The sequence below is a fragment of the Furipterus horrens genome, unplaced genomic scaffold, assembly GCF_987537825.1.
Source record: "Furipterus horrens unplaced genomic scaffold, mFurHor1.1.pri manual_scaffold_6, whole genome shotgun sequence".
Lineage (NCBI taxonomy): Eukaryota > Metazoa > Chordata > Mammalia > Chiroptera > Furipteridae > Furipterus > Furipterus horrens.
The window spans coordinates 95,468,300-95,495,923 of NW_028327176.1; the positions used below are offsets into that span (position 1 = coordinate 95,468,300).

Genomic DNA, 27,624 nt, shown 5'->3' on the forward strand with positions numbered 1-27,624 from the left:
GAGGCCTCTCCGCTTAATTAATGGGGCCCAGGGAAAGCTGTGCTCCATTCGGGAGGACAGGGCCCTTCATGCATTGCTGAGAGCAGGCCCCTGGCTTCCAGCACCACCTGCCCAGGACCTACCACTGTTTTCGGCCAGGCTGGGCCTCACCAGACAAGTGGGGTTCTGGCCACTAGGGTCACGGCCACACCCAGGGAGCAGTGAAGTGGCTCTGGAAACCAAGGTGTGACCAACCTGATCCAGGAACACCTGCATCTACCACCCCCATTAACCTTTTCTATTGGCTTGACCCTCCTTCTAGCTGTAGCCTCCTCATCTCCTCTGATAGAAAGATGTAACCTTTGGGGGGAGGGGCGAGCGGGAGGGGTGGGGAGAGGGTGAGAATGGATGCTGCTACAAGGGAGGCAGCTGTGAGGAAGCGTGCGGAGTTTGGTGTCAGGTGGCTGTTCTGAGCAATTCACTTCTCTTCCTGGGGCCTTGCTTTTCTCATCAACGAAATGGAATGAAGGGTATTACAAGACCAGTATGTTTTAGAGGATTGTCGTGAATAGACGTGAGAAAAGTGAATTTTCCAAACTGGTAGGTTAAGTGTTTGTGATCACCACAAACAGCGCTGCATCCATTTTCAATGTGAGGCCCACGGAGCCCAGCTTGGGGAGCATCTGTGGAGTGCCTGAAATAATGTGTAAAACTGCAAGTGATGGTAGCTTTCTGGGGTGAGGCTCCGTAGCTCTTAAAGAGGTCTGGGACCCACAGACAGTACAGGTCCATCCCTGTCACTTCTGACACGAGTTAGCTAAGACCCAAGCGCACACAGCTTGTCAGAGGCAGAGCCAGATGTGGGGCCCTGATCACCCACCCTCCACTACGTGCTCTCCTTCCAGGTCAGGTGAGGGGAAGGAAGAGTTAGGAGAGATCAGGGAGGGGAGAGCAGCTCCAAGTCCTATTGGGAGTAGGGGTCCCTGTCCTCACTGTTAACTGGATAAGGACATCATGGGGGAGGGGGGAGGACAGTGGGACAGGTGGCTGAGGAAGCCCCAGGATGGGGGAGACTTAGAAACCCTTCCTGGAAGCGCAGTTGCTGGATCAGTGAGTCATCCTCCCAGTCTCTTTCCCAATAAAACCCCCTTCCTTGAAAGGACTCAGAGGAGGAAACACAACTCTCTCTCTGACGTCTTGAGACCACTTTTCTGGTTCCCCATGTCCTCTTTGGGAAAAGATGAAGATACCATGTCAAAGTTTTATGAAAAACTGTGAAAGGCCACACACAAACATAAAGTAGTCATTGCCCAAAGATGCAGTTTATTGAGCAACTACTGAGTGCCAGACCCATGCTGGATGCTTTGCCTAAATTGGCATAAATGTCACCACATCAAGAGGCCCTCCCTGACTACCAGGTTCAAGTAAATCCACTTCTCTCCCTCATCCTCCAGTTATTCTCATATTCCCTGTTCCTTTCCTTCCTCCCACTTACTATAATCTATAATGTTTCTGTGCTGTTATCATCCTCTCTTTCCTCCACTAGGCTATCATCTTGCCCTGGGTTGGAGGCAGGTCAGTGTGCTAATTGCTGTATATCCTGCTAAGCATGGTGCCTGCCATCTAGAAGTCACTCAAATATGTGTTAAATGACTTCATGACTGTCTCCAATCTTCAAAATTGCCTTATGAGGTAGGTATTATTATCATGCCTAGTGTATAGAAGAAACCAAAGTTCAGAGAGTCTAAGAGACTTGCTTAAGGGCACAGTTTGTTATCACCAGACCTCAGCTCTGCCCCTTTCCCTTGATGGATTTGGAGAACAGGAGAACCTAAGGATCAGAAGACAACATTTGGGCCCAGCAAAATGGCTCACCAGTTAGTCCAGCCACCACCCTGTGTTCAGCCTTCCCCAGCTGAACTCTCCCAGTCTCTCATCACACCCCAGGAACTCCGAGTCATTAATCTGCAGTCACAGAGCTGGAGGCCCGTCCAAACTGGCCTGTTTATTTCCCACGCCAAGTGAGAGTCAGTCCTTCCCACTCACCCCAGGGCAATCTACAGCTAGGAACTCACACCCCACCCCTCCTTAACACAGCAGATAAATTAATGAACTCTTTTTATAAAACATTATACAGGGAAAATACTTTCATACATATAGAGTCAGTGACAGCGTTGGGGCGGGGTTCACTTCTTGGACACAAGTAACCAGATCTGGCCCCATCGAAGTACTTGCCCAGCCCTACACTCTCTTTCCCTGAAATGGCTCACCTGCTGTCCCCATAAACTGGTACCTTGGCAGGTCACTACAAATGATAAAGGTCCCATGGCCCACCAAGACCTGAAGGCAGGGAAGACAGACCAAGGAATATTGTTTCCTGATGTTTGGTGACCATATATCATCCAAACCAGGACTGTTTTGAAAGCAGAAGGGGGTCTCATTCCCTGAAAAACAGGTATAAACCAGGTCTAGCCAGGCAAAGGATGAATGGCCACCCTACTGATAGGTCCCCTGCTCTTAACTGGCCAGTCCTACCACGCTTGACTTTCCAAAACATTCCGTGTCAGCAGCCGTTATCTCGCAGATCCTATTTCCCTGTCTGCCACCCCCTACTTCCCATGGCCTTGCAGCATTCTAAGGCCTCAATAATATTGGGGACCTGTAGTACCAGGGTTGAGAGGAGTGTCTGGGAACAATGCCGCCTCCAAATCCCTGATGGAACCTGGCTAAGTAAGGCTTTTGGTGTTGTGCACCAGGCCTTCCGACTCCCTGAGCCCAATCCCCAAGTCACAGCTGCCTAGGTGTAAGGAGAAAACTAAGCCTAAATCCTTTGTCTCCCACCCCACACTTGCCAATGCCTCTCTCTCTGGGCCTCCCTATAGCCAGAGCAAAATGAACTATCAGTTCCCCATCCCTGCCCTTGGCTAATCAACGAAAAGCACTGTCTGGTATCTTCTCCATGTGGTGTGTAGGCCAGGGGTCCCCAACCCCCGGGCTGAGGAGCAGTACTGGTCCGTGGCCTGTTAGGCACTGGGCTGCACAGCAGGAGGTGAGCAGCAGCGAGGGAGTGGGAAGCTTCACCTGCATTACCTCCTGAGCTCTGCCTCCCCACCATCCCCTGTCCCCAGCCCTGTTCCTGGAAAAAAACTGTCTTCCATGACACCAGTCCCTGGTGCCAAAAAGAAAGGTTGGGGATTACCTACCTTCTACACTAGGAGCCTCAGGAATCATCTCTTAGGGTGGCAACTGGTGGACACTAGAGAGGTCAACCTATAGTGTCCTGTGGCCCCACGGGGACAGCCCTTCAGAAGGGCCTCACAGGCATCAGAGCCGCCCCAGCCAGGTTCCCATTCCAATGTAATGCCCCACCCCTTGCTTTCAGAACCTGTTCAGTAGGCAGTGCTTGTAAAACTGCTTTAAGTAAACCTTGCTAAAGCAAATAGTACCAGACAGCAGAAACGCAGGCTCCAGGCTCTTGAAGGTGCCTCCCCTCCCTCCCTCCTTCCCCCTCCCACCCCCATCTGCACACAGTCCACCGCACAGTGGGAAACAGAGGCCCACGCTTGATCTTCCTGGAGCCGCTACTTCGCATTCGCATTCGTTGTCCATCTCCCTGCCTTCGGGTAACAAAGACTCCTCTGTGTCAGAGTCGGGCGCCCAACTCCTGCTGCGTGCCTCCCACCCCCAGGAAAGCAAGAGCCCTGGGCTCAGGGTGGGGCGTTCCGATGGGCCCCTGAGTAGGCGTAGGAGATGGGATGGCGGGTCCCAGGCCTCACAGTGAACGTGTTGATGGGGCTTCTATAGTGGGGGCTGCTGCGGGGAGACCTGGTGGGGAGCAGAAGAGAAGCGAGGTGAATCTTTGCAGCTGGTTAACCAACAGCCCTCCTCTCTCCTCCAGCGCATATGAGGCAAAGATGTGGTTCAGCTATGGTTTCTGCACCACAAGCCCTGGGCTTATCAACCCCGCGGGTGACCCCAGTTCGCCAGTATTGATTCACCAGACCCAGGACTCCCCCTCTGGTCCACATAATACCCTTCTATTCATAACCCTTCGTTCTTAGGCTGGCTGGGATGGTAACGTGAGCCTGCCTCCCTCCTCTTTCTCTCGGTCCTCAAAAACCATGGGGGAGAACATCAAGTGTGTCTTTGACAGGCGGCCAGGCTGGGTCCAAGGGCAGTCTCCACCTTGCCTGGCTGCCCTTGCCGCGCTCCCTCCACGACCCCCCCATCACCCCTGCCCCCAGCTCACCTGACAGTAGCAGAGAGGAGAACGTGCTCGCCACTGGAAGCTTTGCCAGGAGCTTTGTACTTGGCCTCTCCGCGAGCAGTGGAGCCCTCCAGGGACATCCGCCGCGCTCCCAGGCCGCCAGGGCGCGCTCGGCCCGCAGAGTTGACGCGCCGCATTTCTGGGCCTGCGGGCGCTCCGCAGGGTCCTCCGGGCTGAGGCCCAAAGCAGTTGGGGGAGCTCAGGCTCCGGCCTGTGCCTCCGCGGGACAGCCCGGGGCTGTGGTGGGCCTCCCCGAGGTACAGGCGCTTCTTGATGAGAGAGCGGCTTCCCCTCGAGAATCGCTCCAGGCCTCTGGCCGAGTAGAGCTCACCCGCTGGAAAGCGCGCTGAGGATGCGGGGCCTGCGTCCAGGGGCTGCCCCAAGTCGGAGAACTTGCTCCCCGGAGGAGACCCCCGGCGGTCCAGATACTGGAGGGCCAGGGCTGGAGGCTCAGGGTCATTGCTGAACTCTGGTGGTGGTGGGATGACCTCAAAGCTGAACTTCTCCTCGCCCTTGTAGGAAGGAGAAGAAGGGGAGGAGAAAGACTTGGGCAGCAGGTGGCCGTGGGGGAGGTTGGAGGAGGCTGATCTTTCCCAGGCCACAGGGGCCTGGGGTTCCGCTTTGGTCCAGCTGTGCTCCCAGCTTGGTTCTGTGCCCTCTGGGTCTCTGTCCCGCTGAGCCTTCCACGGACCGGTCACAGTTGGCTGTGCTGAGGAGGCCAGCTGGGGGTCCTTCTCAGCCTCTGTGGGTAACTTGGGGACCACAGTAAAGGAGTTGGGCCGGCCCTCCTTGAGGAAGATGCTGTCAGAGCCTGCATGGGGCTGGCCGCTGTGGTCACGGAGACTCCCTGGCAGGGAGGACCGACCCAGGACAGCCCCTCCAGACCGCCCCTTCTGTGCCCTCTGTCTGGCTGCAAGGAGCAGGGCCATAGGGGAGCCCCGCTCCACCACCTCCCCAGTCACTGGGTGCCTGAGGAGCTCGTCAGCTGGCTGGGCTGAGGCTGGGGTTTTGGCTGGTAGCCCCTGGGGCTCCTTCACTTCCACAGGCTCCCCTGACCTTGCAGTCTCCTCTCTGCCCATGGTGGGCATCACCATGGCAACCTCTTGGCCAGGGCTGTTCTGGCTGCGATGAGACCTGTAGAGAAATGTCACTCCTTCTCTGCCAGAGGATGTCTTTGGTGGGAGGGCTGGAGGTGAGAGGGCTCCCTGTGTGGGAGGCTTGCTGGCCTCTGAGGGGCGCCCCTCTGCCTCTGGCTGGAGAGGCACTGCAAATTCTTGAGGTTCTGGTTTCTTCCACTGCTCAGCTGGGACTAGGTTCTTCTCTATCTGCTGGAATGATGTGGTGGGCAGAGTGGTGGCTGTGGATGGTACAGCAGGCCCAGGCACAGCCTTGGGTGGTGTGGCTGGCCCAGCAGTGGCTGTAACAGGTGTGGCCTTGGGTGGTGTGGCTGGCCCAGGAGTGGCTGTAACAGGTGTGGCCTTGGGTGGTGTGGCTGGCCCAGGAGTGGCCTTGGACTGGTGTGGTGTGGTTGGCAGAGGGGTAGTACATAATGGTGGCATATTCTTGGCTATAGACTTGGAGAATTGGCCATTATCAGCTCTGTTTTCAAAGATTCTTCCCCCTTCTAGCCGAGGTTTAGGAGGCAGAGATCCTTTGCTGGGCTTGGATTCCTTCTCTACTAAGGAAAGCCGGGCTTCCAGCTCATTCCGGATCTGCTGGACACTGGCAGCCGGAGAGCCTTGGGGGATGTAGTCCACAGGGGGCAGGGCCAAGCTGGCAGTAGCCTCTCTCTCTGGACGGGGACTCTTCTCAGGATCACATGGGGGGATCTCCTTCTCTGGCAGGCTAGGGTTCTTCTTGCCCTCCTTTGCTTGAGAGGCTGCCGTTGGGCCTGGCCGCTGGCTGTTGCACTGGTCCTCTCTCCTGGATCCAAAGAGGTAGGCTGCCAGCTCGCTCCGAAGTTTTGCCATCTGGCTGGGGTCCCGCCAGTCCACAGGCTCTGAAGTGGCTGTGTCCTCTGGGCTAGGGGGGTTGGGTTTGGGTTTCAGAGCAGGAGAGCTGGAATTGGGGCTTTTCATAAACCTAGCAGGTGGAGGAGCTGCCTTCTCATCAGAGGGTAAAGGAGGGGCGGCTGGGGGGAGGGGAGGTGCTGGAGGAGGGGGTGGGGGTGTGGGAAGGGGTGCAGGAGAGGCTGGGGGTAGAGTCTCAGCTTGTTCATTTGTCCAGGTCTGGGATTGGCTCAGCCTGGGGCTGGCAGGTGTCACAGTCCTGAGCTCCCGGGGGCGATCTGGTTCAGGGGCGGAATCCGGGTAGACCTGGGATGCGGGGCGGATGTGGAAGTTGGGAGGCAGTGGGAGTCGACTGGGGGCCTTCTTGGTGGTGGGTTCTTCCTCTGGAGGAGCCTCTTGTGCTTCCTGAACCGGGATGGATGAAGTCCTGACTGGGGTTGGGGGAGGCACCTTGAATGAACGGGGGAAGGTGAGGTGGGGCTCTGATTTAGGTGCTAGAGGGCTCCCCTTTTGCTCAGCAGGGCTCCTGGGGGGGCTGGTTCTGGGGTTCTCTGGCTGCTTGCCATTTAGTGCTACCTCTGATTTCCACTTGGTGACACCCTCAGGTGGAAAGAGGTGAGTGTTTGTTACATGAGGAGACACTGGAGCTGGGGGTGCTGGCGCTGGCATAGGGGGTGGGGGTGGGGCTACAAGGGCCAAGGGTGGGGCTGGGGGAATGAAATCAGGAGGGGTGGGTGTGGATGGTGGGGATAGGGCCCCTAATACTGGGGGTGGAGGTGGGGCCATGCTGGGTGGGGGTGGGAGTTCCAGCAGCAGTGCAGGTGGTGGGGAAGCCTTGGAAGGTGGAGGTGGTGGTGGGGACTCCCCTCGAGGTTGCGACGTATCTGGGGGTGGCCCTGGGGCTGGGCCTGGGGGAGGCGGGGGGATGAGTGGGTCCTGGCCATAGTGCCCAGGCCTTAGGTCACCCACAGAGCTGTACAGTCGGAGGTGGCCGTTGACTAGTGAGCTGGTACCTGGAAGGAGGGAGAGACAAAGAGGAAAGGCGTGAGGCTGACCAGCCCTGGCAATCTCTGTGTGCCCAGGGCACGGTGGGGTGGGCCAAAGACATACTAACTGGCCAGAGTCATGCCTTTCCTCTTGAACACCAAGTGAGGGAGCAGCAATGTCTCCAATATCCTGAGCTGTCCTGGGAGTAATGCTCTTCTTTCTAGGGAAGGATGCCTGCCTGTCCCTGGCCCAGCCTCTGGAGACTACTGAACAGTCTTCATTTGTTCCTGAGAGTCATGTTCCACCACGCTTCTCTGCCCTTCTTACACTCTGGTATATCATCCCTTACTGAACTCTCTTCAGTTACCCACTTTGAGGGCACCATCTGTTTCTGACAGGGGCCTTGACTGTCATAAAGCCAGAAAGACCAGGGTTCAAATCCCAACCCTATCAAATGTGTGACCTTGGACACACTAATTAACCTTGCTGAGCCTCAGTTTTATCATCTGTAAAACGGACATAATATCAGTGCTTGCCTCATAAAGCTGTTGTGAGGATTAAATTAAGAGAATTCATGTAAATCCATGTAAAGGGTATATCATGGTGCTTGGCCCAGAGTAGGCACTTAATGAATGGTAACCCCTTTGGTTACTACCACTTGTGCTTGGCATTTCAGACTGTGTAGGACAGACAGCGAAAGTAAGAGAGGGAGTCATGGATCAAGGGCAGGGGCCTGGAGGCCTTCTCAGTAAGGAAGTTCAGGTGAAAGTTTGGGAGGGAGCAATTTTCTGCTTTCTAAAGACTCTGAATCTACCAAGAGCCCCGCTTTCCACCTCACAGAGAACTTCTGGAACACATTTTGGACTGTGGGATGGAATGGGGGTGTGTAGAAAAGTGACCAGGACAACTTGGCACTAGAGAGAGGCTGAGCAACCTGGGCCAGCAGCTCATGCCCTACCCTTCCTGAATCCAGTCCCAGCTTCTCCCTAGAGTCTGCAGACTCGAGGATATCCTGGTTGCTTCTCTTAAGGGCATCCCTCCTTCACCTCCCCTCCTCCCAGTTTCCAGCACAGAGCCTAACAAGCCTGAGGAATGTGCAGCTTTGAAGGGCTCCTCCAGTTATCTGACTTTGTCACAAAGAACAGAAGAGAGTGGGGAGGCGAAAGCGAACATTCATCACCATCCTGACATCCCAAGTGTGAGGAGCTAGGATACAGCAGTAGAAAAAAAATTAGTCAAAATACTAGCCCTCCTGGAGCCATGAGACAGACCATGAACACAATACATTAGTCAATTATTACCACATTAGAGGATGGGTAAGAGGAGGAAAAGGCCCAGGATGGGGTGCTGGAGGTGCAGTTTGAGTAGGGTGATCAGAGAAGACCTCACCAAGGTGACCTTTGATCAAAGAGGGCAGGCGGGAGTGAGAGCTGTCCCTATGTGCAGGGGGAGAGCAGTCTACGCAGAGGGAGGTGCAGTGCCAAGACCCTGCGGTGGAGATGCTCCTGGGTGTTGACGGCACAGCCCAGAGAGCGGGCTGGCTGGAGGAGCGTGAGCTGGGAAAGAAAGCAGGCCAGGAGGCCAGCTGAGGCCAGATTCTGGCAGTCCTGGCAAGAACCTTTCTTTTGAGTGTCATGGAAAGTCACTGGCAGATTTTGAGCAAGAGGTGTGACAAGAAGTGACTTACATCCCAGCCAGTGCTTCATTACTCCCCATAACTGGAATTGTCTTTCCCATTGCTCATATGAAGATACTATCCAAGATGCCAGGGGTTAAGTGATTTGCCCAAGGGAGCAAAGCTAATGTGTGGGGGACCTGGGGTTCAAAGCCAGCTCTTTCTGACTCCAGAGTTCTTTCTCCCAATTCATGCTGCCCTTGTTCCTACTCTGGCCTTGGCCCTGCATTATCCTTCCCCCTCCGGAAGGGGGCCTCACCCAACCCTGGCTCTCCTCAAATCCCACCCACAGCAGCCATAGTCAAGAAGCCTGGGGACTCTGGTTTTATCACCAGCTGGGGAGGTGGGCCAGGTACTTGGGCCTAAAGATGAAAGAAACATGGGCAAGCCTCAAGCCCAGGGTCCTCTTACCTGTCACTTCTTTGTCTGCAAAGTCTTCTGGAACAGAGGGGGTGGGCACAGCCAGTCCATGGTTCTCCTGGGCATTCTGTAAGAGAACAGAGAGATCAGTGAACAAGGAAAGGCAGGACAGGTGATTCTGAAATTGATGCTGTGTGAGGCCATTTCCCTGTTGTGATGGTGAGGGGTGCACAACCTCATGAGTATCCTTAAGTATAGAAGGGCTCATTTATAAAGGCGAAAGCTAGGACACAGTCAACTTTTGTTATTCACGGAATGATGGTCTGTAAAGTTGCCTCAAGGCAAGTACAAGGTTAGGTAGGTTCCTGGCAAACCTTGGTCACAGAATTTTCATCAACTGATCAATACATAACCTTGTTTTATGTGACACCTTATTTAATATATAAGTATACTGTTGACTTGCTGAATACAACTCATGGCCAAAAGCACTAGAACTCTTGCTGAACAAAGCGTGTCTTCTCTCTGGGGCTCATCACAGTCTTCCCACTCTTAGGAACCTTAGACAGCACTTCAGCACTACGCTTGGGGGCCATTGGAAACTGCGAGATCACCAACAAAAAGCACAGAAATACAAGAAGCATGGCACTAAACAGAAAAGGGCACTTGTTTACAGTATGAGGGTTGAAATGAGAAGCAAAGTGTCATCGTCTTCACCTCAGTTGGGAATGTGTATACTGGGTGAATGAAATTTTTACCCCTCTACCTCTACACATGTTCAGAGCAGCCTGAGTATGGATTTTAGGGCAGCAAATAAATTTTAGTGAGTAGGTGAATTTCTAAACATGAAATCCACAAATAATGAGAATCAACCGTGTATGAATTATACCTCAATTTAAACAAAACAAAATAGAACAAACAAAAAATCTGCCCTGACGCTAGTGGATGTCTACAAGTTAAAAGCCAACCCCCACGGTCTGGCCTCCTGCTCACCCTTAGTTTTTATTAGGGAGTTACAGAAAAGTAAATATGTAAAAAGAAGCATACCGGAGCATTTACACCGCTGCAATGCCCTTCTGGTTTCTGAGCTTAACAGGTGTGATGTGTTTGCCCAGCTGTCGGTTTGTACATATTACTTTGCATTCTGCTTTTTCTCTCTAAACACACATTTCCATATGTCAATAAAGTCCTCACACTTGTCCTTTGAGGAGTGTAGAGCATTTTATGGCAGTTTTCAAGGTCCTCAATCGCCTGGCCAGCCTCACACTTCCCAGACAACTTTTATTTCCCACTCACCTGTTATCCCCATCCTGCATGCTTGACCGAATCCCTCCCACCATCCTTCCAACCCATTCATTTAGCTCGTGTTCATTCCTGATGCTGCTGTTTGTCAGGCAGTGACCCTCTCCCCACCCTCCATTTCTAACAATAATACCCCTTGCACTGTGCTCTAAACACATAGTCCCAGTGACACCAGGCTGCTCACTCATGGGCTGATGGCACTAATCCTCTGGGCTTCACAGCTTAGTATCCAAGAAGAGGGGGCGGTTCAAGGTAGATGGTACAGAGATATCCACAAGGTCCTGGGTTACCAAGGGTAATCTCAAGATTACTCTTTGGTTATTTGTGAACAACAAACATCTTCTTAAAGAATTCTGCAGCTGGAAGGGCCTTAAGTCATCATGGAGTCTCTTCCTGCTTCTGCTCGATGCACACGACCAGCACACACCTGCTCTCAGCATCTCTCAAGCCAATGATTCTGACCCAGGGGCAGGTACAGGGACCAGCCCACCCATGCACACACATGCCACTGGTGTCTAATAACATCCATTAAGTATGTACACTCTGATTTTGATGAGATGGAGGCCAGACCTTCAAAAGCCATGTTGGGATCTCTAATTACTCTTTTGAATATAACTGGAAAGTAGGAAGACTTGGGACTTAGCATCAAAATTTATGCTTTGAATTTTGCCCGCAGTGTGATGTCTGATGTGCAGTGGTGAGGCAGGATAGGGACGGTGATGTTAAACTCTCATTTCTGTACCTACTGTGTGCCAGCACTATACTGAGCGCTTCACTTATGTTACCTCAAATCCCTTAACGGGGTCGGGGTGCAAACCTAGGCCTCGCAGCTCATCTTTTCTACAAATCACTGAGAGCAGTTTTCTAGTCAGATGAAGGTACTATTTCCTACTTTGCAGGATTGTTATGAGAATCAAATGAGATAATATTCCTAACCCAGGAAATCAGTGCTAGTTGAAGGATTATGTCATCCAGTCCTCTTCCCCCCAAAGTGTGAAAACATTGAATAAGTAAAGATAAGCTGCCTGGAATCCTGGAAGCACCTTGTGGGTCACCCCGAGTACTAAAGTATAAATATGTGTGGAGGAGGAAGGCAGACAGACTTCATGGGCCAGAGTTAATACTGCTCACCCACGCTTTGATCCTAAGGAACTCTGGAAACGCATTAGATTCCCAGGACCACGGGATGGAAGTCTGTCTCCTGAGTGGCCTTGGAGCAGCAGCCCAGCCAGAGCTTAGGCTGTTTCATGTCCTCACCTACAACAGGTCCTAGGACATACCCACCACCTCACCACAGTGCTTGAGTTGCTGTGGCACTGCACTCTCTACCACCCTTGGGGCAGGTCCCAAAGTTCAGCCTCATTCTTTCAGGAGCTCCCAGGACTGAACTGAACACAGCCCCACGTCTCCAGGCCCCCACTGGCCCTGCTCTGTTCCACTTGCGCCCACATGGGCTCTGATGGCTCTTTTAGCTGTCTCTACTTCCACTCTGTGTATTCAGAGAAGACAAATACAAAGCCATCTTAAAATTAGTCCTAGAAGAACAGACCCAGAAGATGACCCCCCCCACCCCTGCTCATCACAGGACGCAGGCAGCTGGCATCAAGCGCACTGCTTGGATGGTGACATGTTGTAGTGTGCAAATGGGTGCTGAAATTCCTGACCTGCCTCTCTTAGCCTCAGAAAATTGAGGAAAAGAAGAGGACTTGGAGGTGATGCCCAAATGCGATGCATGATCCTGGATTGGATCCTGGGGTGGGAGGGGTGTGCCGTGAAGGACATTCATGGGACAATCGGCAGTAATTGAATATATATTAAGGTGTATTAGATAACAGTATCGTATCAACATTAAATTCCTGGATTTGATCATTGCGCAGAGACGTCTCCGTTCTTAGGCAGCGCACACTGAAGTATGTAGGAGGAAAGGGGCACAATGTTTCACTTACTCTTCAGTGGTTCGGGAAGAACAGTGTACACATCAAGGCGGGGAGGGAGCGATTGAAGCCAATGTGGCAAAATGCAGTGAACCTGGGTAAAGGCTCTAGGAAGTTCTTTGAGCTATTCTTGCAATTTTTCTGCACATTAGGATTGGTTAGAGAGAAAAGTTACTTAATGCCACTGAATTATACATTTAAAAGTGGTTAAAACAATAAGCTTTATGTTATGTGTATCTTACAATTTAAAAAAGTAAAACAAAACAATGACAAGAATACCGAAAGAGAAAGTGTTGGGGAGACTTAGACTTATCCATCCTCTGGTCACCAGCACCTCACAAGCCACCCCCCCCCCCCAGTACTCCACATCTTAACAATAATAAGAGCTGCTATTTTCCTGGCACTCACTGTACCAGATACACATTTTTTTTTAATTTTATAAGAAATAATCAAATGGACATGTATATAGATATTTGTATACTCACACATATAAATATTCAAAAAGAAAAAATTAAATAAATGGGAAATTTTGTTTTAAGGGAAGACTGCCTGTACTGGAGGTCAAAATTTCCTTTTTACTATGACTATTTGCAAGTAATTTACTAATATTGTGAAAGGTACAGTACTGCTGACTGATTTAAAGTCTTCATTTCATCAGAAACACAATGACTATATAAACTGCTCTGCATAATAATCGGCACTAAAGGGTAATTAAAAAGAGAGAGAGAGAGAGAGAGAGAGAGAGAGAGAGAGAGAACCAGGTACACTTTTGCATTTTCCATTTCTTAACTCATTTACTTTTCTCAATGACCCAGTGAGACAGGTGCTGTTATTGCCACCTCTGTTTTATTAATGAGGAAACTGAGGCACAGAGGGGTGAAGTGTCTTGCCCAAGGATCCATAGCTAGTTATATATCACTGTCTTTCAGGCACGTGGTCATCGTCTGCACACCCAGCTTGTTATAAAGCCTGCCCTGGTAACAGAAGATAGGTTGTCTGCCTCTCTGTCCTATATTCTTTTTTTCTTTTAAAGATTTTATTTATTTTTATTTTTAGAGAGAGGGGAAGGGAGAAAGAGAAGGAGAGAAACATCAATGTGTAAGAGCTACATTGACTGGATGTCTCTCACACGTCCCCAACTGGGGATCTGGTCTGCAACCCAGGCATGTGCCCTGACCGGGAATCAAACTAGTGACCTTTCAGTCTGCAGGCTGGCGCTCAATCCACTGAGCCACACTAGCCAGGGCTGTCCTGTATTCTTTCTATCATTCATTCACTCATCCAGGAATTTATTCACTCACCCACATGTAGGCTGGGCTGGGGCAACCTGACTTAATTTCTCTCCCTTGTGTGTTCCTCACCCTGTGTGCTGATATTGCTTAGGTGCCTACTACGTGCCAGGCACCTTTCTCAGTATTTCCACATGTAGCAACTCAGTTTGCCTTCACAGTAACCCTGAGTCGCTTTATTGTTTTTAATTTATAGATGAGGAAACGGGCATAGAGAGGCTAAGTACACTGCCCAAGGCCACACAGCTAGTAGGTGGCAGGGCCAGTGTTGGCACCTCAGAGCCTGCCCTCTGTGCCACTGGCCCTATGCTTTTCCTCCAGCACAAGTCGAACCTATGGTCGACAACTGGAGTCGTTGCTGCCCCAGCCTACTTGTGGGTGGGTGGGTGGCAGCTGATTCTCTGTACATGCCTGGCACCAACTGACGAATCAACAAGTGTTGTTGAGTGAGTAAATTCCCAATGAGTGAATGAGGGACAGGAAGAACACAGGGCAGAGAGGCAGACAACCTGTGTTCTGCTTCCAGTTCCACCACCTAGTGACTCAGAGCAAAGTTGCTTCTGTCTCTGGGCCACTTTGCTTCTGCTGGTAACTCTCTCAAAGGGTCCCTTCAACTATGGTGTTCTGTGACTTAGCTCACCTATGCCATGTGGGCAGTGACCTGGGCACTCAGAGCCACCCCTTGACGACAGGCTGTTGGGACAGAATCTGCCATTGTTTCCGGATAGTTCTCTGCCTCCAGAGAGGGAGAGGGACAGGTGGAGAAAAGGAGGAGGGCACCTGGAAGGAGTTTTGGAAGCTGCTGTTCCAGGAGCCACATGGTGAGGCCCCACGAGCAGGGCTGGGCCTGAGGTCACTGCTGGCCTCAGACCTGGGACTCTGACTGCGGAAGTCAGTCAGGGAGCTGGCTGTGCCCCACCCTCGGTGCGCTTGCCCTGGGAAAATGATAGACCCATTGCTGCCGGCAGGGGTGGCATGCCTCAAACATACTCGGGGGAGAGGGCGGCATCCCCACATCAAAAGAGAGAGGTGCACCAACCTGTGGGCAAGGAACAAACTGAGAACATGCAAATGAGCATCTGAGTGCCTCCGTGGGCCGGTCAGCTGGTGCCTGCCCCCACGGGCCAGTGGGCACCCAGCCTCGGCCGTGGCCACTCCCTGCCCTGCTGCCTCTGGGCAGCCCTTGCTCAAGGCCAGGGGCAGAGTCCAGCCCAGCCCTGCGGGTGGGGCACCCCACATGAAACTGGGCCTCAGCCCTTCCTCGTCCCTACACCTAGACAACGCCCAGAAGCTAAGATCACCTCACTCACCTCACAGAGGAGCACAAGTCAGCTCCCCAGCTCAGGAGAGGAACCCTTTAAAGCCATCACAGCCTCCTCTAGTGAAAGTTACTGAGCAATAATTGGTTGGGGGGGACGTTGGGGACAAGGGTGCCATTCCAAGAATATTTTCTTCCTTATACTTATCTCTGTTTCTAGGTTCTTAACAATAAACTTCTGTTTCCTTCATGATTAAAAAATACCCAATAAAATAGTAATTTAAAAATAACTCTTGTGATCCAGTGGAAAAAACACAAACGTTGGAGTCAGGCAGGCCAGATTGGCAATCTTAATTGAACTCCATTGTCCCAAAGCAATCATAGGCAGTATCTAACACATAGTCAATGATCAATAAGTGTGCCCCTCCCTTGCCTTCTGAGACTCAGTTTTTTTTCATCTGCAAAATGGGGATAATCCCACCTTCCTTGTAAGCTGCTGCGCACCTAAAGGGATACTGCAGAGCCAGTGCTCAAGAAAGAGCATTTCCCCTGGGCCCTCCTTCCCCCCAGGTCCTAATGAAGCTCAGCGGGTCAACAGTCCGAGTCCTTGGACACCATGCTCTGAGCAGAGCTGCTGGGTGAGCACCTGCTGGGTGCTTCCCCTGTCAGTGTCAGGTCCCAGGGAATCCCCTGCTGTCCTTTTGACTATAAACATGTCAGAGTAGAAGAGAAGGAGGAAAGGAAGAAAACACTATTTGATGTTGAGGTTTGTGTCCCCTTCAAGTTTTAGAGGTGGGGACCCTGCTGCTCCACCAAGGCTCAAGGGGCAGTGTTCACCCTCTGATGGCCCCAGCCCTGTCCCCTTAGTCTCCTCATGCCTGAGACACATATCCTCATGCCTGGGATTCCTCAAGACCCAGCCAAACCTCAAGGTGGGTCATCAGGGCTGGGCTAATGAGCAACACATGGTTGACCTTGGACATGGGCCAGCTCTGAGCCTTAGCTACATATCGAGAAATGCAAACCTCCTCACCCGATTCCTCATGGAGCCTAGTTGGGGTACCTCAGGATGGGGATGAGGAGCTGCCGGGGGTGAGGGAGAAGACCCTGAGCCAGAGTTAGAGCTGAGCAGGGTTGGGGGCACCAGTGTAGGCTGGGGGAGCAGGGGGCTGGGACCCCAGAGTGAAAGCCACAAGGAAACCTGTCCAGGCACCAATGGCCCCAGCTGGGTGAAGCCCAGCCAGCTGTGTTGGTGGCTTTGAGGGACAGTGGGAGGATGAGGGGAGGGCTGTGCTCCCCACAGAGCAGCTTCTCTGAGACTGGCAGCCAGTGAGTATTTTATGAAAGAGCTCAATTGCTTCCCTGGCCCAACCTCCCCCCTCCGCCATAGCTCATACCCACTCCTAGGGCCAGAGAATTCCACCAACGAGACAATCTTCCTTGGGACCTGCGTGACACCCCAAAACTGCTTAGACCTGGGCTACCAGGGCCCTGCCTGGACTGTGTGCTACAGAGGGCCCTGCTCTGTCCCTACAGGGCAAGGTGTCTGTGGGGTCAAGAGGACATGCCTACCGAACCTACATCACCCCAGTTCTTGACCCTGCTTCAGGCTCCAAGGCCCCGGAGTTCCCTCCTTAGATGGCCCTGAGCTTCTTCCCCAGCCAGTCCTCCTGAGGGCAGCCAGACCTGGGGGGCGCACATCCCTTAGCCCAAAGGGTAGCTGTTGTGGGTAAGGATGAGGGTGTGGATGGAGCTGGGGAGGTTCAGGCCGAGGACCTCCCTGTGGGGAAAGGGGTCAGGTGGGGAAAGCGGGGGTGGGCTCTGGTGGGGATGGGAGCTCCATCTGTACACTCCCTGCGGGCCTCTGACATAAACACACAGAGTTCATGTTCATGACATGTTCCCCACATGAACACACAGAGCTCCCTTCCCCATAACTCTTCCAGCCAATGTCAGTCACATAAATCTGTCAAAAGGCATTAATGACTGTTGCCCTGCCCAGCTCACCCCAGGGAGCTCCAACCCCAACCCCAAAGGGAGCCTGGGCCTCCAGTGCAGAGATGAGCTCTTGCAGCATGGGTGGAGTAGAAAGAAGAAATCCAGTTGACGTGGTGGGGGTCCGCAGCAGGTGGGGGCCTGTCCTGAGCCCAGCCTGACACCTCCCCAGGCATAGCCAGGCCTGCCTGACTCAGAGGGTGGGGTGACCCAGGCAGCTCCCACTGCCTGGGGCACCCCTGGGGACCTGTCTGGCCAGTTTCCCCATACTTGCCACATTGGCATTTAATATGTAATTCCTCACTGTATCAGCCTGGGGACGGTTTCATTCAGGCCAGGGGAGGGCCAAGAGGGAACCCCAGAGCATAACCCTCCCACGACCAGCTGTTGATCCACTCTGCTCTGGAAAGCTATGCACAGGCTCTGGCTTGAGGACTGGGCCCGGCTTCCGCTTGGAGGCAGAAATAAGTGGGGGAAAGGCTCCTTCCCCCACTCAGCCCAGCCTACATGGCGTGGACAGGATTAGACTGAGAGGAGACCCGGGCTCGGGTCCCATTGCTGCACCGCTGAGCCGTGTGCCGGGGCAGGGCCCTCCCCTCCCTGGGCCCCAGTCTTCCCACCCAGATGAGCACTGAGGTCCTCCCCAGCTCTGACGCCTGCAATTGTGACCAGTTCCTCAGAGCTCTCTGCGCAGGAAGTATGGTGGCCCCGGTGGCTGGAACGCTGCCCTTTACAGAGGTGGAAGCTAAGCCCTAGGAGTGATCCTTGTGTGGAAGGGCCCGGTGTCCGTCCGGGCGGCCTCCCGAGAGCTGACCGTGCCCCCTGATCCTCGCTTGGGGAGTTACTTTAACGCAAAGTCACAGCAGGGGAGACCCTCACTTGGGTGAGGATCAATCCGGTCCAGACCCAGTCACCGAGGGATCCCAAGGTCCTTTTCATGATTGGCCTATGGTTGCTGGAAGCCTGAGAAAGTACTTCTTAGTCCTCTGAACTCACCACCCCAGACAGTGAGGGCGCTCCAGGGAGGGGGCCGACCCCTGCCGCTCCTTACCCCCCATCTGGCCCTCTCTCCCCTCGTGGCCCTTTGCCGGCCTGCGTAGGGTACTGGCAGGCCAGGGTGCATTCGGCAGACAGCCGCGGTCCAGACAGAGCTCAGCAAGAGCCTGTGCCCGGCTTCTCGGGGCTGCTGCCTCCCCTGCCCCAGCGCCCTCCCAGGTGGGAAGGGAGGACAGGGAAGGGGGAGGCCCAGCAGGCTGGGACAGAGTCACTCCCCACCCACCCTGACTTGGAGGGGCTGGGGGACGGGAGGGGGAGGCTGTATCTGTGTGTGAACCCCACCCACAGAAGCTGTCTCCTCCTCCTCCTTCTTGCGGTGTCCTGCCCCAGCTGGAAGGAAGCAAAGGATGTGGCCTGGAGCCTAAGGGCGAGGAGTCAGATTCCCCTCAACCCAGGAACAGGTGGTGAAAGGTCTGGGGGCTACTCTGCGTTTTGTGACCTAAATCGGGAGCACAGAGATGTCCCAGGGATACGAGCCATTAGGCCAAAGGTTCCTAATCTAAGGGGGCCTCATGGGTGGGCTTCCAGGGGCCTGAGAGCCCTCTGTTAACATTATTAGCAAAATCGCATATATGTGGCCCAGAGCCTCATCATGGTCTCAAAGGCGTCTATGACCCAGAAGAGGCAAGAGACCTGGCGTCCAGCAGGCCCAGCAGCTGGGCAGGCTTTCAGAGAAGCAGACAAAGAGATGCAAGTGGCCCTGTAGGCTGGTGCTGGGAGGGAAGAGAGAACTTACAGGTAGTGGGCAGAGGGGAGAGTAGGACGGCCTGAGTAGGACTTGGACCCTGGAGCCTGGCTGCAGGGGTTCAAATCCCAGTTCTGCCACTTAGAGCTACGTGGCCTTAAAGGAGTTACTGCCACATTCTGTGCTTCACTCTCTCCATCTGTAAAATGGGGACTCATGAGCGCACTTTCCTGATACGGAGGCCCTGTTGACTGACACGTGGCCCGAATAGTGCCGCCATCACACAAGCCGCTCCCCCTGCCTTTCCCTGTTCAGCCAGCACCGAAGGCATGAGGCGAACTTCCCCTTCGGGGCTCAGTTCCTGCCTCTGTAAAACGAGGCTAGTGTGGACCCGATGAGCCCCTTTGAGTTGGCAATGCTCCGTGTTCATTCTCTGCCCTCGCCAGCGAGGGGGTGTGTGTGTTCTGGGGAGAAGTCCCCAAGCCCGGGACTGGCTCTGAGGCGTGCCTGGAAGGACCACTCCCAGAAAGCCACCTCCGAGCTCCAGCCTGACCAGCCCGCCATGCCCCCTCCTGTGGCCACCGGACTGGGGTCTGCACAGCCCCCGAGTCAGGCCCTGAGTGCCCCAAACCGGATCTAACCAGAGTGTCCAAACCAGAACTGAGGAGAGGAGGCTGGGACTTGCCCTGTCAACAAAGGGAGCCAGAGTGGGTGGGTGGGGCATACAGGATACCAGCCAATCAGAATAAACTCAGCTATGCCTCATTAACTCTTTAGTTGCTGGTTCAGATCTGGGGGAGAAACCAGGACAGCAAGAGCCAATCAGGGAGCGACAGCCATTTATTCCAATATTTTGACAACCAGAACAGGTATGGGGGTGTCAGCCCTGGACCCACACCTCTGTGATTCTGAGTATGTGTGCTGGAGGTAATCTAATTACCTCCAGCAACAGAAAATCTCAAAATCATTTACTCTGCGTTTGTGACCCCTGTAACAGTTTCATGCACCTCTGGAAACAAAAGGCTGACTGATTTGCTTTGTATCTTTCTGTTGGTGGTGTTGTACTTTCTGCGTTTGTCTATAATGTCTATGAATTGTTTTTATAAGCAGAAAATAAATTGTTTAAAATTGTATTTCCAGAGGTTTGTGTGGATATAGTTAGGAAAATGTAAGACTCATTCCATCCCATCTATAACCTCAGAGTCTGGTTGGAGAGGCTGAACAAACCAGAAAAAAAGACTGGTGATGGAGAGAGGGGTGGTTGTGCTAAGCAGTGTTGGGCAGAACCTGCCGGTGCCCAGGCAAGATGTCAGGTACCTGAGGTCTAACAGGCTCCTGAGAACAGGATTTGGTGGCTCATCGGTCTAGGTGATAACAAATCCTCATCGACAGCAGCAACAATATTGTCACAACCAGGACCCATCTGACAGACGGGAGTGAACCTAGATTTTATGGGGTTGACTGCTTGGGCTGTAGACATGGGCTGTCTAATACACAAGTGGCTACTGGGCACATGAAATGTCACTAGTCAGAAATAGGATGTGAATGCTCTTAGTACACCAGATGTGAGAGACTTGGTATGAGAAAAAAACGTAAAGCATCTCATTAGTATTTTTCACATTGGTTAAATGTTGGAACTGATAATCTTCTGAATATATTGAGTTAAGCAAAATATATTATTAAAATTAATTTTACCTATTTTTTTTAAGGTTGAAAAATTTTAATTTCAAATTACTTATGAGGCACACATGATATTTCTATTGGACAGTGCTGGTCTAGGCTGTCCCAGAAAACCCAGTAACTTTCGTCGCAGGAAACAGAACCAGCCACAGAGCAGCCTCCCTTGTCAAGAACAAAAGCCCAACCACAGGCTCAGGAAGGGAGTTTTTGGGTTTTTGCAGTTTCAGACCCATAAACAAATCTGTCTCAGATGCTCTTCTCCCAAAGGTCACTGTTCTTTGTCCTTTGAGACAGCTCAAGTGTTACTTCTTCCAGGAAGTCCTCCTAGACCCCCATTGCTGGATCAATTGCCTCTGCTCTGCCATATGTCCCAACAGTTTGTTCATTCACTCATGACCTGCCTGGAGAGCAGCAATGCCGGCCCAGTCATCTCTGCATTCCGGCATCTAATGCAGGGCCTGGCACACAGCAGACAGTCCCCAACGACTGTGAATGTAAATCCTGCTTAGCTGAAGGTACCCACCACTATATTACCTCTGCATACAAGTTCACCATAACCTCGCCCTGGGTTCTGACGGGTGGAGCTGACACCCCTAATCCCAGCCTTTCTGCCATGAGTCTCAGCCATGCCTCCTCCCAGTAGCCACTCCAGTTGGCATCGGGAAGGAAGGAAGTGAACAGAGGGTGAGGCTGATGTCCACCAACCCACAGCAGGTGGGGCTCCCTCCTCCATGGCAGCGAGGTAGCTGGTTCGGAGCAGACCCTCAGACCCCAGAGCAGAACCGTACTCACCAGCGGAAGGAAGGTTAGTAGGGGCCGAACTCTTGGCCGAGCTTTGAGCGTGGCTGTTCCTGACTCGCTCACCATGTCAAACCGACTTTCTCCACAATAGAGCCCACCTAGAGGAGACAAGTGAGGGGAGATGGTGAGCTGGAGATCAAAGGTATATTGGCCACTGAGTTTAATCTGCCCTGCAGTTCCTAGTGAGGAAAGCCAGGCCCTGCTGTTTGACTCAGACCCTACAGATGGGGTGTGTGCTAATGGGGCAGGATTGGGAGAGACTTCAGGGGGCGGTTCCCTGGGGTTTTCTGCGGCATTTCTGGCGCTCTCAGCTCCCAGCAGCCATCTCTGTCCTGATCCACCCCTCCAGGTCTTACACCCTCACTCCCACGAACCATCCCTCCTTTTGGGGCCCTGGGAGCTCAGCCAAGGCCCCAGCTAAAGCTTATCTCAGAGAGAGGGAGAACAAGCTGGCTTTTCTCTCAAGTGTTTGAATTTCTAATCTGGAACAAGACTAGTAGATGAGGCCACCTGCTGCCCCCAGTGGCCAAGCAGCCACCCTCTGGACTCCTCCACTCCCCAGCCCATCAGTGGTTGTGAGCTGCGTTTGATGTACGCTGAGGGCAGAGCCGAAAGAGCAGGACAGCGGGCTCCATGTGACCCAGTACAAATCCCAGCCCTGCCACTGACTGGCTGTGTCCCTTAACCTCTCTGGCCTCCGTTTTCCCATGTGTACAATGGGAGTGATGATAGTGCCAACCTTATAGGACTGTTGTGAGGCATAACTGTGGCCAGCACATAGTAAGTGCTCGACAAATGTGGTCCCTTGCCCTGCAGGCAGATGATGGATCTTCCTTTTCCTCCAGTTACTGGGCCTGTGCTCCAAGCTATATCTCCAGTAGGGGGAGGGTGTGAGGAGCCAGCCATACTTTCTCAGCCAATCTTCCTATGACCTTTAACACACACAGCGATAAGAATTTCACATTCCATCTCAGGTTCACACTGTCACTTCCTAGAGGCAGCGATCACGGCGGGCCTCTTACTGTGTCATTCACAAACAAGTAGGGCTGACATACACTTAACAAGCCATGAGGGAGTTTCTCCTCTATAGCCAGAGGAGAAAGAGAAGAAAGGTCAAAATGCCAATTAATCAGAATCATACTAATTGGAGCATTAAAGGAATGGTAATTACTTTTCCTCTTGCATATGACTTTAGGAAAAAAGTGCAAGAAAGCCAAATATTTTACTCAAAAAGAGACTGGGAGTCAGCGGTACATTTAAGACCCCCATCTCTCAAAAGGGGCCAAAATGGTCAGTTTTCGGTGTGCTCCACAGTCTCAAGACACTCCAGTTTCCAGCGACAGGATTCCCCAGTCCAGGCTGCCAGGCTTCCCACCTGAGGCTGGAGATCCAGAGCTAGGGGCAGGGAAGCAAGGGGGAAAATGCAGATTTGGCCCAATCAGAAACAACTAAAGTAGAGATAACTGGGAGACACCCAGCAGCTACTCTTAAAACCCACCGGATTCTCTCTGGCTCCCAAGAGTCTGGGTGTTGGCGCCAGGATCTCCTGGGACATTCGGTAGCTAGTCCTGTGTAGGTCTTACATCTGATAAAGCTTCGGGCCCTTAATAGTAGTGGGGGTGGGGTGGGGACTGACACAGGGACCTGAGAGAGGCACACTCTCCTAGTCAGACCCTGTCTCTAATCTCTGTATAGTGTTGGGGTCCAGGGCCTCCTTTCTGCAGGTGAGTTATCATGACAGGAACGGCTCCTGTTATTGTGTGTCTCGGAACCTTAGAAACAAGCAACTTGGCAAGGTGATCACTATAACAGTAGAAATAATATAACACTAGGTAAAACTTATGGAACAATTTTAATGGGCCAGGCATTCTATACATTATTAATTCTTTTAATTCTCAAATCAGCCCCATGCAATCTGCACGATCATTATCCCCTTTTTTACGGAGGAGGAAACTGGGGTCCAGAGAGGTCTAATACCCTGCCCGAAACCTCAGAGTAAGTGGAGAAGCTGGGGTCTCTGGTCCACTACACACACTTCTCCCAAAGTCGGGGTGTCCTCTTCCCACCATTTACAGGGTGGGGGTTCCAGGGACGGGGTAAGGGAGGCTCAGCTTGGCCATGGAGCAGGGCTGGGTGGAGTGGGAAGTGAGGCAGCTTGCCCAGGCCCATGCAGGGGTCAGGGCGCAGCCAGCTCTGACCCACACACAGGCGGGTCCTCTAACCGCCTCACAGATTCCATGACTCAGCCTTGACTACCAGCACTGTTGCCTCGGTTGGCTTGGGGCTGTTTTCAGTAGGGGAATCCTTTCTAAGAACACAGCTGTTCTCTGGAAACACCATGGAAGGGGAGGTGCTGTGGTTGAGAGAGGGGTGAAAGGCCCAGGTGGCTCCCTCCCTGCTGGGGCACCTCTTGAAAGTCCAGTTTCGTTTCCCAGTTCTAAGAGGCATGGCTGGGAGTCAGGGAAGGACAGGGGACAACGGCAGCAGAGTCGGAGTGGTGTGATGTGAGAAAGCCTTGGCTGGCTATTGCTGCCTTTGAAGGGGGCAGGAGACCATGTGCCAAGGACCACAGGAGGCCTCTGGAAAAGGCTGGAAAAGGCGAGAAAACAGATCCTCCCCCACAACCTCCAGGAAGGAACCAAGTCTTCCTGACACTTTGATTTCAGCTCAGTGAGACTAGTGTCAGACTTCTGACCTATAGAACTGTAAGATAATAAATGTATTTTAGCTCTCTAGGGTTCAAGGTCAGGGCTGGGGTGTTCTGAGCCTTGAATTCAAGGTCCAAAATTAAACAGAAAGATAACAGAGTCCAACCCTAGGGATTTTCCTGTGGAAGTAAACAGACTCCACTGGGATCACAGTGTCGGGGACACCAGAATGGGCCTTCCTGAAAAGGAGCCCCATCCTCAACTGAGGAGGTAAAGGAGGGCCAGGCCACCACTTGAAGAGGGAAGGGATCATGAGGAGGGGAAGTGGGTGACAGAGAGGAGGCTGGGCAACTTGCCCTCTGAGGACCCAACAAGGCTGCTCCGTCAGAAAAGAGGGGTCCTCGCCTAGCATCTTGTCCACCCTGAAACTTGGCAACGCCTCCTGTGTTTGCCTTTTACTGGCCCCTCTCCCACTGGAAGAGTCTTTGGGGGTCTCGGAGATTCTGAGCTTGGCACATGGAGCAGAGAGGCAGCTGAGGAACATCCAGTGGGATTCAGAAGATGGGAAAGAGAGCCACTGTAGACTCAGAAGCTTTCAGAGAAAGGGGACAGGCACCTTCAAGAGAGAGACCCCTGGAGCAACTCCAGCAGCCAGGAAGCCTTGGCAGACCCAGGAAGCAGGGTCTGAGCAGAGCCTGAGCCCAGGTGGGCCACAGCTCTGTCAAGATAAAAACTGAAGCTTCTGTCTGGCAAATTCATCTAAAAATGACACAGTGATAAAGTAGGAGAAAAATCTAGGCCTGCCTCCACTTACTCAAACCTGATCATTAAAAGAATCCCGATTTTCCGCCAAATGAAATCATCTTTCTGACAGGTTTGTGCACAGGGTTCTTTACATGTGGTGACATTTCTCCCTCTTAGATTGACAGGAAATGAAGGCAACTTTGCTTCTGTTTACACTCCTTCAAGGACTTGAGTTCACATAAATACCACCTAATACCCAAACACCTGGTTCAAAAATAATTCTTGGTGCCACACCTGTTTCAGCAGGAAGACTTCACCTCAGATCTCAACCTGGGCACAGCAAGCTCCCTCCCTCCCAGGCCTCCTTGAGGATAATCTGACTGCGATTGACTTGAGGGGTATTTACATTGTGGCTGAAGGTGCCTGGGCTCTCAGAAGGCCACAGCCCCTCAGCTGGGAGGGGAGGCAGGAGGTGGGGTCAAGGCTGCGGGTATAGATCACACAGGTACAGAGCTCACCTGAACTTGGGTTTCAGTCCCTGCTCCTTCACTTATCAACTGTGGGGTCTTGGGAGTGTTGCTAGATCTCTCTGAGGCTGTTTCCTCCTCTTTGTCAATGTGAGCAATGGGCCCTACTAGGTGGGTTGGAGTGAGGCCGAGTGAGATCAAGCATACAACACATTAGCACCATGCCTAGTGGATAATTTGTGCTCATTAATGGGGAGGGCTGCTTATTATCATCAAGGGTTTGGACTGAGCTTGAACTAAGCTATGTCACTCGCAAATTATGGGTGAACACCTATACCTGGGAGGTAGGTGGCCCTTTGTTCTCTTGTCAGGGGGAACTTGGTCTGGGCACTTGAGGCTACCCTCCCTATAGATGAGGACACAAGTTCCAGAGCAGGTGGGGCTGGCCCACGGTCACAGGGGTACCAGGGCCCATATAGGACTCTGATCCATAGTGCTGGGCTCCAGGCACAAATAACCAGTGCCTTATCCACGCACGTGGCCCACTGCCTCTCCTCAAGTGGGCCAACTTGGTTCTCTTGGTCTGGGGCTGCGTGTGTCTGTGTGTGCATGTATGTATATGTGTGTGTAAGCATGTGTTAAGCGGAGGGGGGAATGGCCAGAGAGCTGGGTACAAGCCCTTTTTCCTCCCCTCTCCCTCCCACCAGGGCTTGGGCATTTTTCTCACAGAGTTCAGGTTTGAAAGCCTGGTAAAATTCTCTCACTCCCCAGCCCCAAAGCTGCCCCTGAGTCTCCATGGAGGCTGAGGTCCGGGACACTTACTTAGCTCTTTCCCCAAATCCTAGACAGGTCCAAGCTAGAAAAATATTAAAAATTAAAACGCAAATGTCTAACTTTTATTAAGCTTGTATTATGAGTTGGGTACTATTCCAAGTTTCCTTCACAAACCTGTGCAAGAGGTATTTTTATTATCCCCACTTTGCAGATGGGAAAGTGAGGCGCAGAGCAGTTAAGTCCCCTGCCCGAGGTCCCATGGTGAGTGGAAGGGGCCAGGATTCAAGCCCAGGCATCTAACTCTAGAATCTGGTTCTCTCTGGCATCAGCCAGCATAGCAGGGAAATAATGCAGCTTTTCCCTTGGTCTCCTGTTTTTCCAGAGTTAGACTCAAAAGCTGGGAGGCCTAGAGAAAACAAGTGAGGCCAGGAGTCAGAACCCCAGCCCCTCCATGGAATACCTGCCGGCTTTGAGCCCTTTCTCAGGCTAATTCCCCACCTGTCAAATGGGGGTAATTATTCCTATTTTGTAGGAGGCGGCCCACAATCAGGGGAGGGAAAGAAGCTAGTAGGAACAAGATGAAGGCCGGGATATAATCCCAAATTGCTGGGGTCCCCCAAATGACCCCAGGAGCACTGGCCACCAGTCTAATCGGATTCCAGGGCCTTAGGAGGGGTGGGGCTTTAACTGGGGGAGTTTGTTGCTTTGATCCAGAGTAATCCAGAACCCCAAAACAGACCCCTACCTCTAGTCCACTGAGATGAAGCATGCAATCCTTGGCCAGTAGGGGATCCTAGCTTTTCAGGGAAGCAGTTGGGGGAGGCGGGGTTCCGCAGGTGAGTGTGATCCACAGTGGCATTAATGAGGCCCTTCATTGCTAATTAACAGATGCACGTGACAAGAACCTGAAAAGGCCAGTCTGTCCCAGCAAGCCCCAGCAGGCCTGACCCTAGCACCAGAGAGAGGCCTTTGTCCAAGGGCAGAGGGGACACTGAAGGCTGGGCTGGGGTGGGACAGGGAGCCATGGAGCAGAGGAGGGGGGGAACAGAGAGGAAGGAGCCTTGGGGCAGGGACTGGAGGGGGAAGAGCACAGCAAAGAGGCCCTTTGCTTCCTAGCCAGGACAGAGGTGCTACTCAAAGCAGGGTCTGAGGTCCTGCAGAAGGTCTTTACCTGGGAACCAGTCGAAAGTGCAGTCTCCCCCCATCTCTAACAGACCGCGTCAGATCTGAGCTTAACAAGGTCCCAGGATGCACTTGACTGTTTGAGCTGCCCTGAGCTGAAATGACTGAGTTCTTTCACTTATCTGAGCCTTCTGAGTCTGTTTCCTCAACTGAGAAAATATATATATAGTTTTTAGCATAATGCCTGGTTCAAGAAATAACTGATAATGATATTATTATTAATTTATTGGCTGGGAGGGAAGGGGCACCCTGTAGCCGGTCTGCAGTGGTCAAGGAAGGGTCTGTCTTTCCAAACTGAACTATGGAGACAAGAGAAGCTTATATAATGGGGCAGCAGAAAGGGTGTGTATGTGTGTTCTAACTACCAGCAAACCACGGCACACCTCCAGGAAACAGGAAAAAACAACAGTCTCCTTTACACCCCATGCTGCACAGGTTGGCTCTCTTTCGGCAGGTGCCAGTCCGGCCCCGGCAGGAAATATTAGGTTGGCTAAAAAGTTCATTAAGTTTTTTTCTGTACGATGGCTCTAGTAGT

The 27,624-nt window shown here is 52.5% G+C and overlaps 1 protein-coding gene across 2 annotated transcripts in view; it reads right to left on the reverse strand.

Annotated features, from left to right (window-relative positions):
• Positions 1–3,576: 3,576 nt before the first annotated feature.
• The window catches only part of CUNH6orf132 (chromosome unknown C6orf132 homolog), a 28,445-nt gene continuing 4,397 nt past the window's right edge, over positions 3,577–27,624 (reverse strand). The window contains exons 1-5 of one of the 2 annotated variants that reach the window (XM_090282406.1): positions 25,185–25,298; positions 21,266–21,372; positions 9,329–9,404; positions 4,229–7,268; positions 3,577–3,804 (exon numbers count right to left, since the gene is read on the reverse strand). In XM_090282406.1, the coding sequence (XP_090138532.1) occupies positions 3,687–3,804; positions 4,229–7,268; positions 9,329–9,404; positions 21,266–21,340 (3,309 nt within the window). In that variant the 5' untranslated portion in view covers positions 21,341–21,372; positions 25,185–25,298 and the 3' untranslated portion in view covers positions 3,577–3,686. Of the gene's footprint in view, positions 3,805–4,228; positions 7,269–9,328; positions 9,405–21,265; positions 21,373–25,184; positions 25,299–27,624 lie in introns of those variants that run through there. The other variant, XM_090282405.1, reaches the window with a different exon arrangement.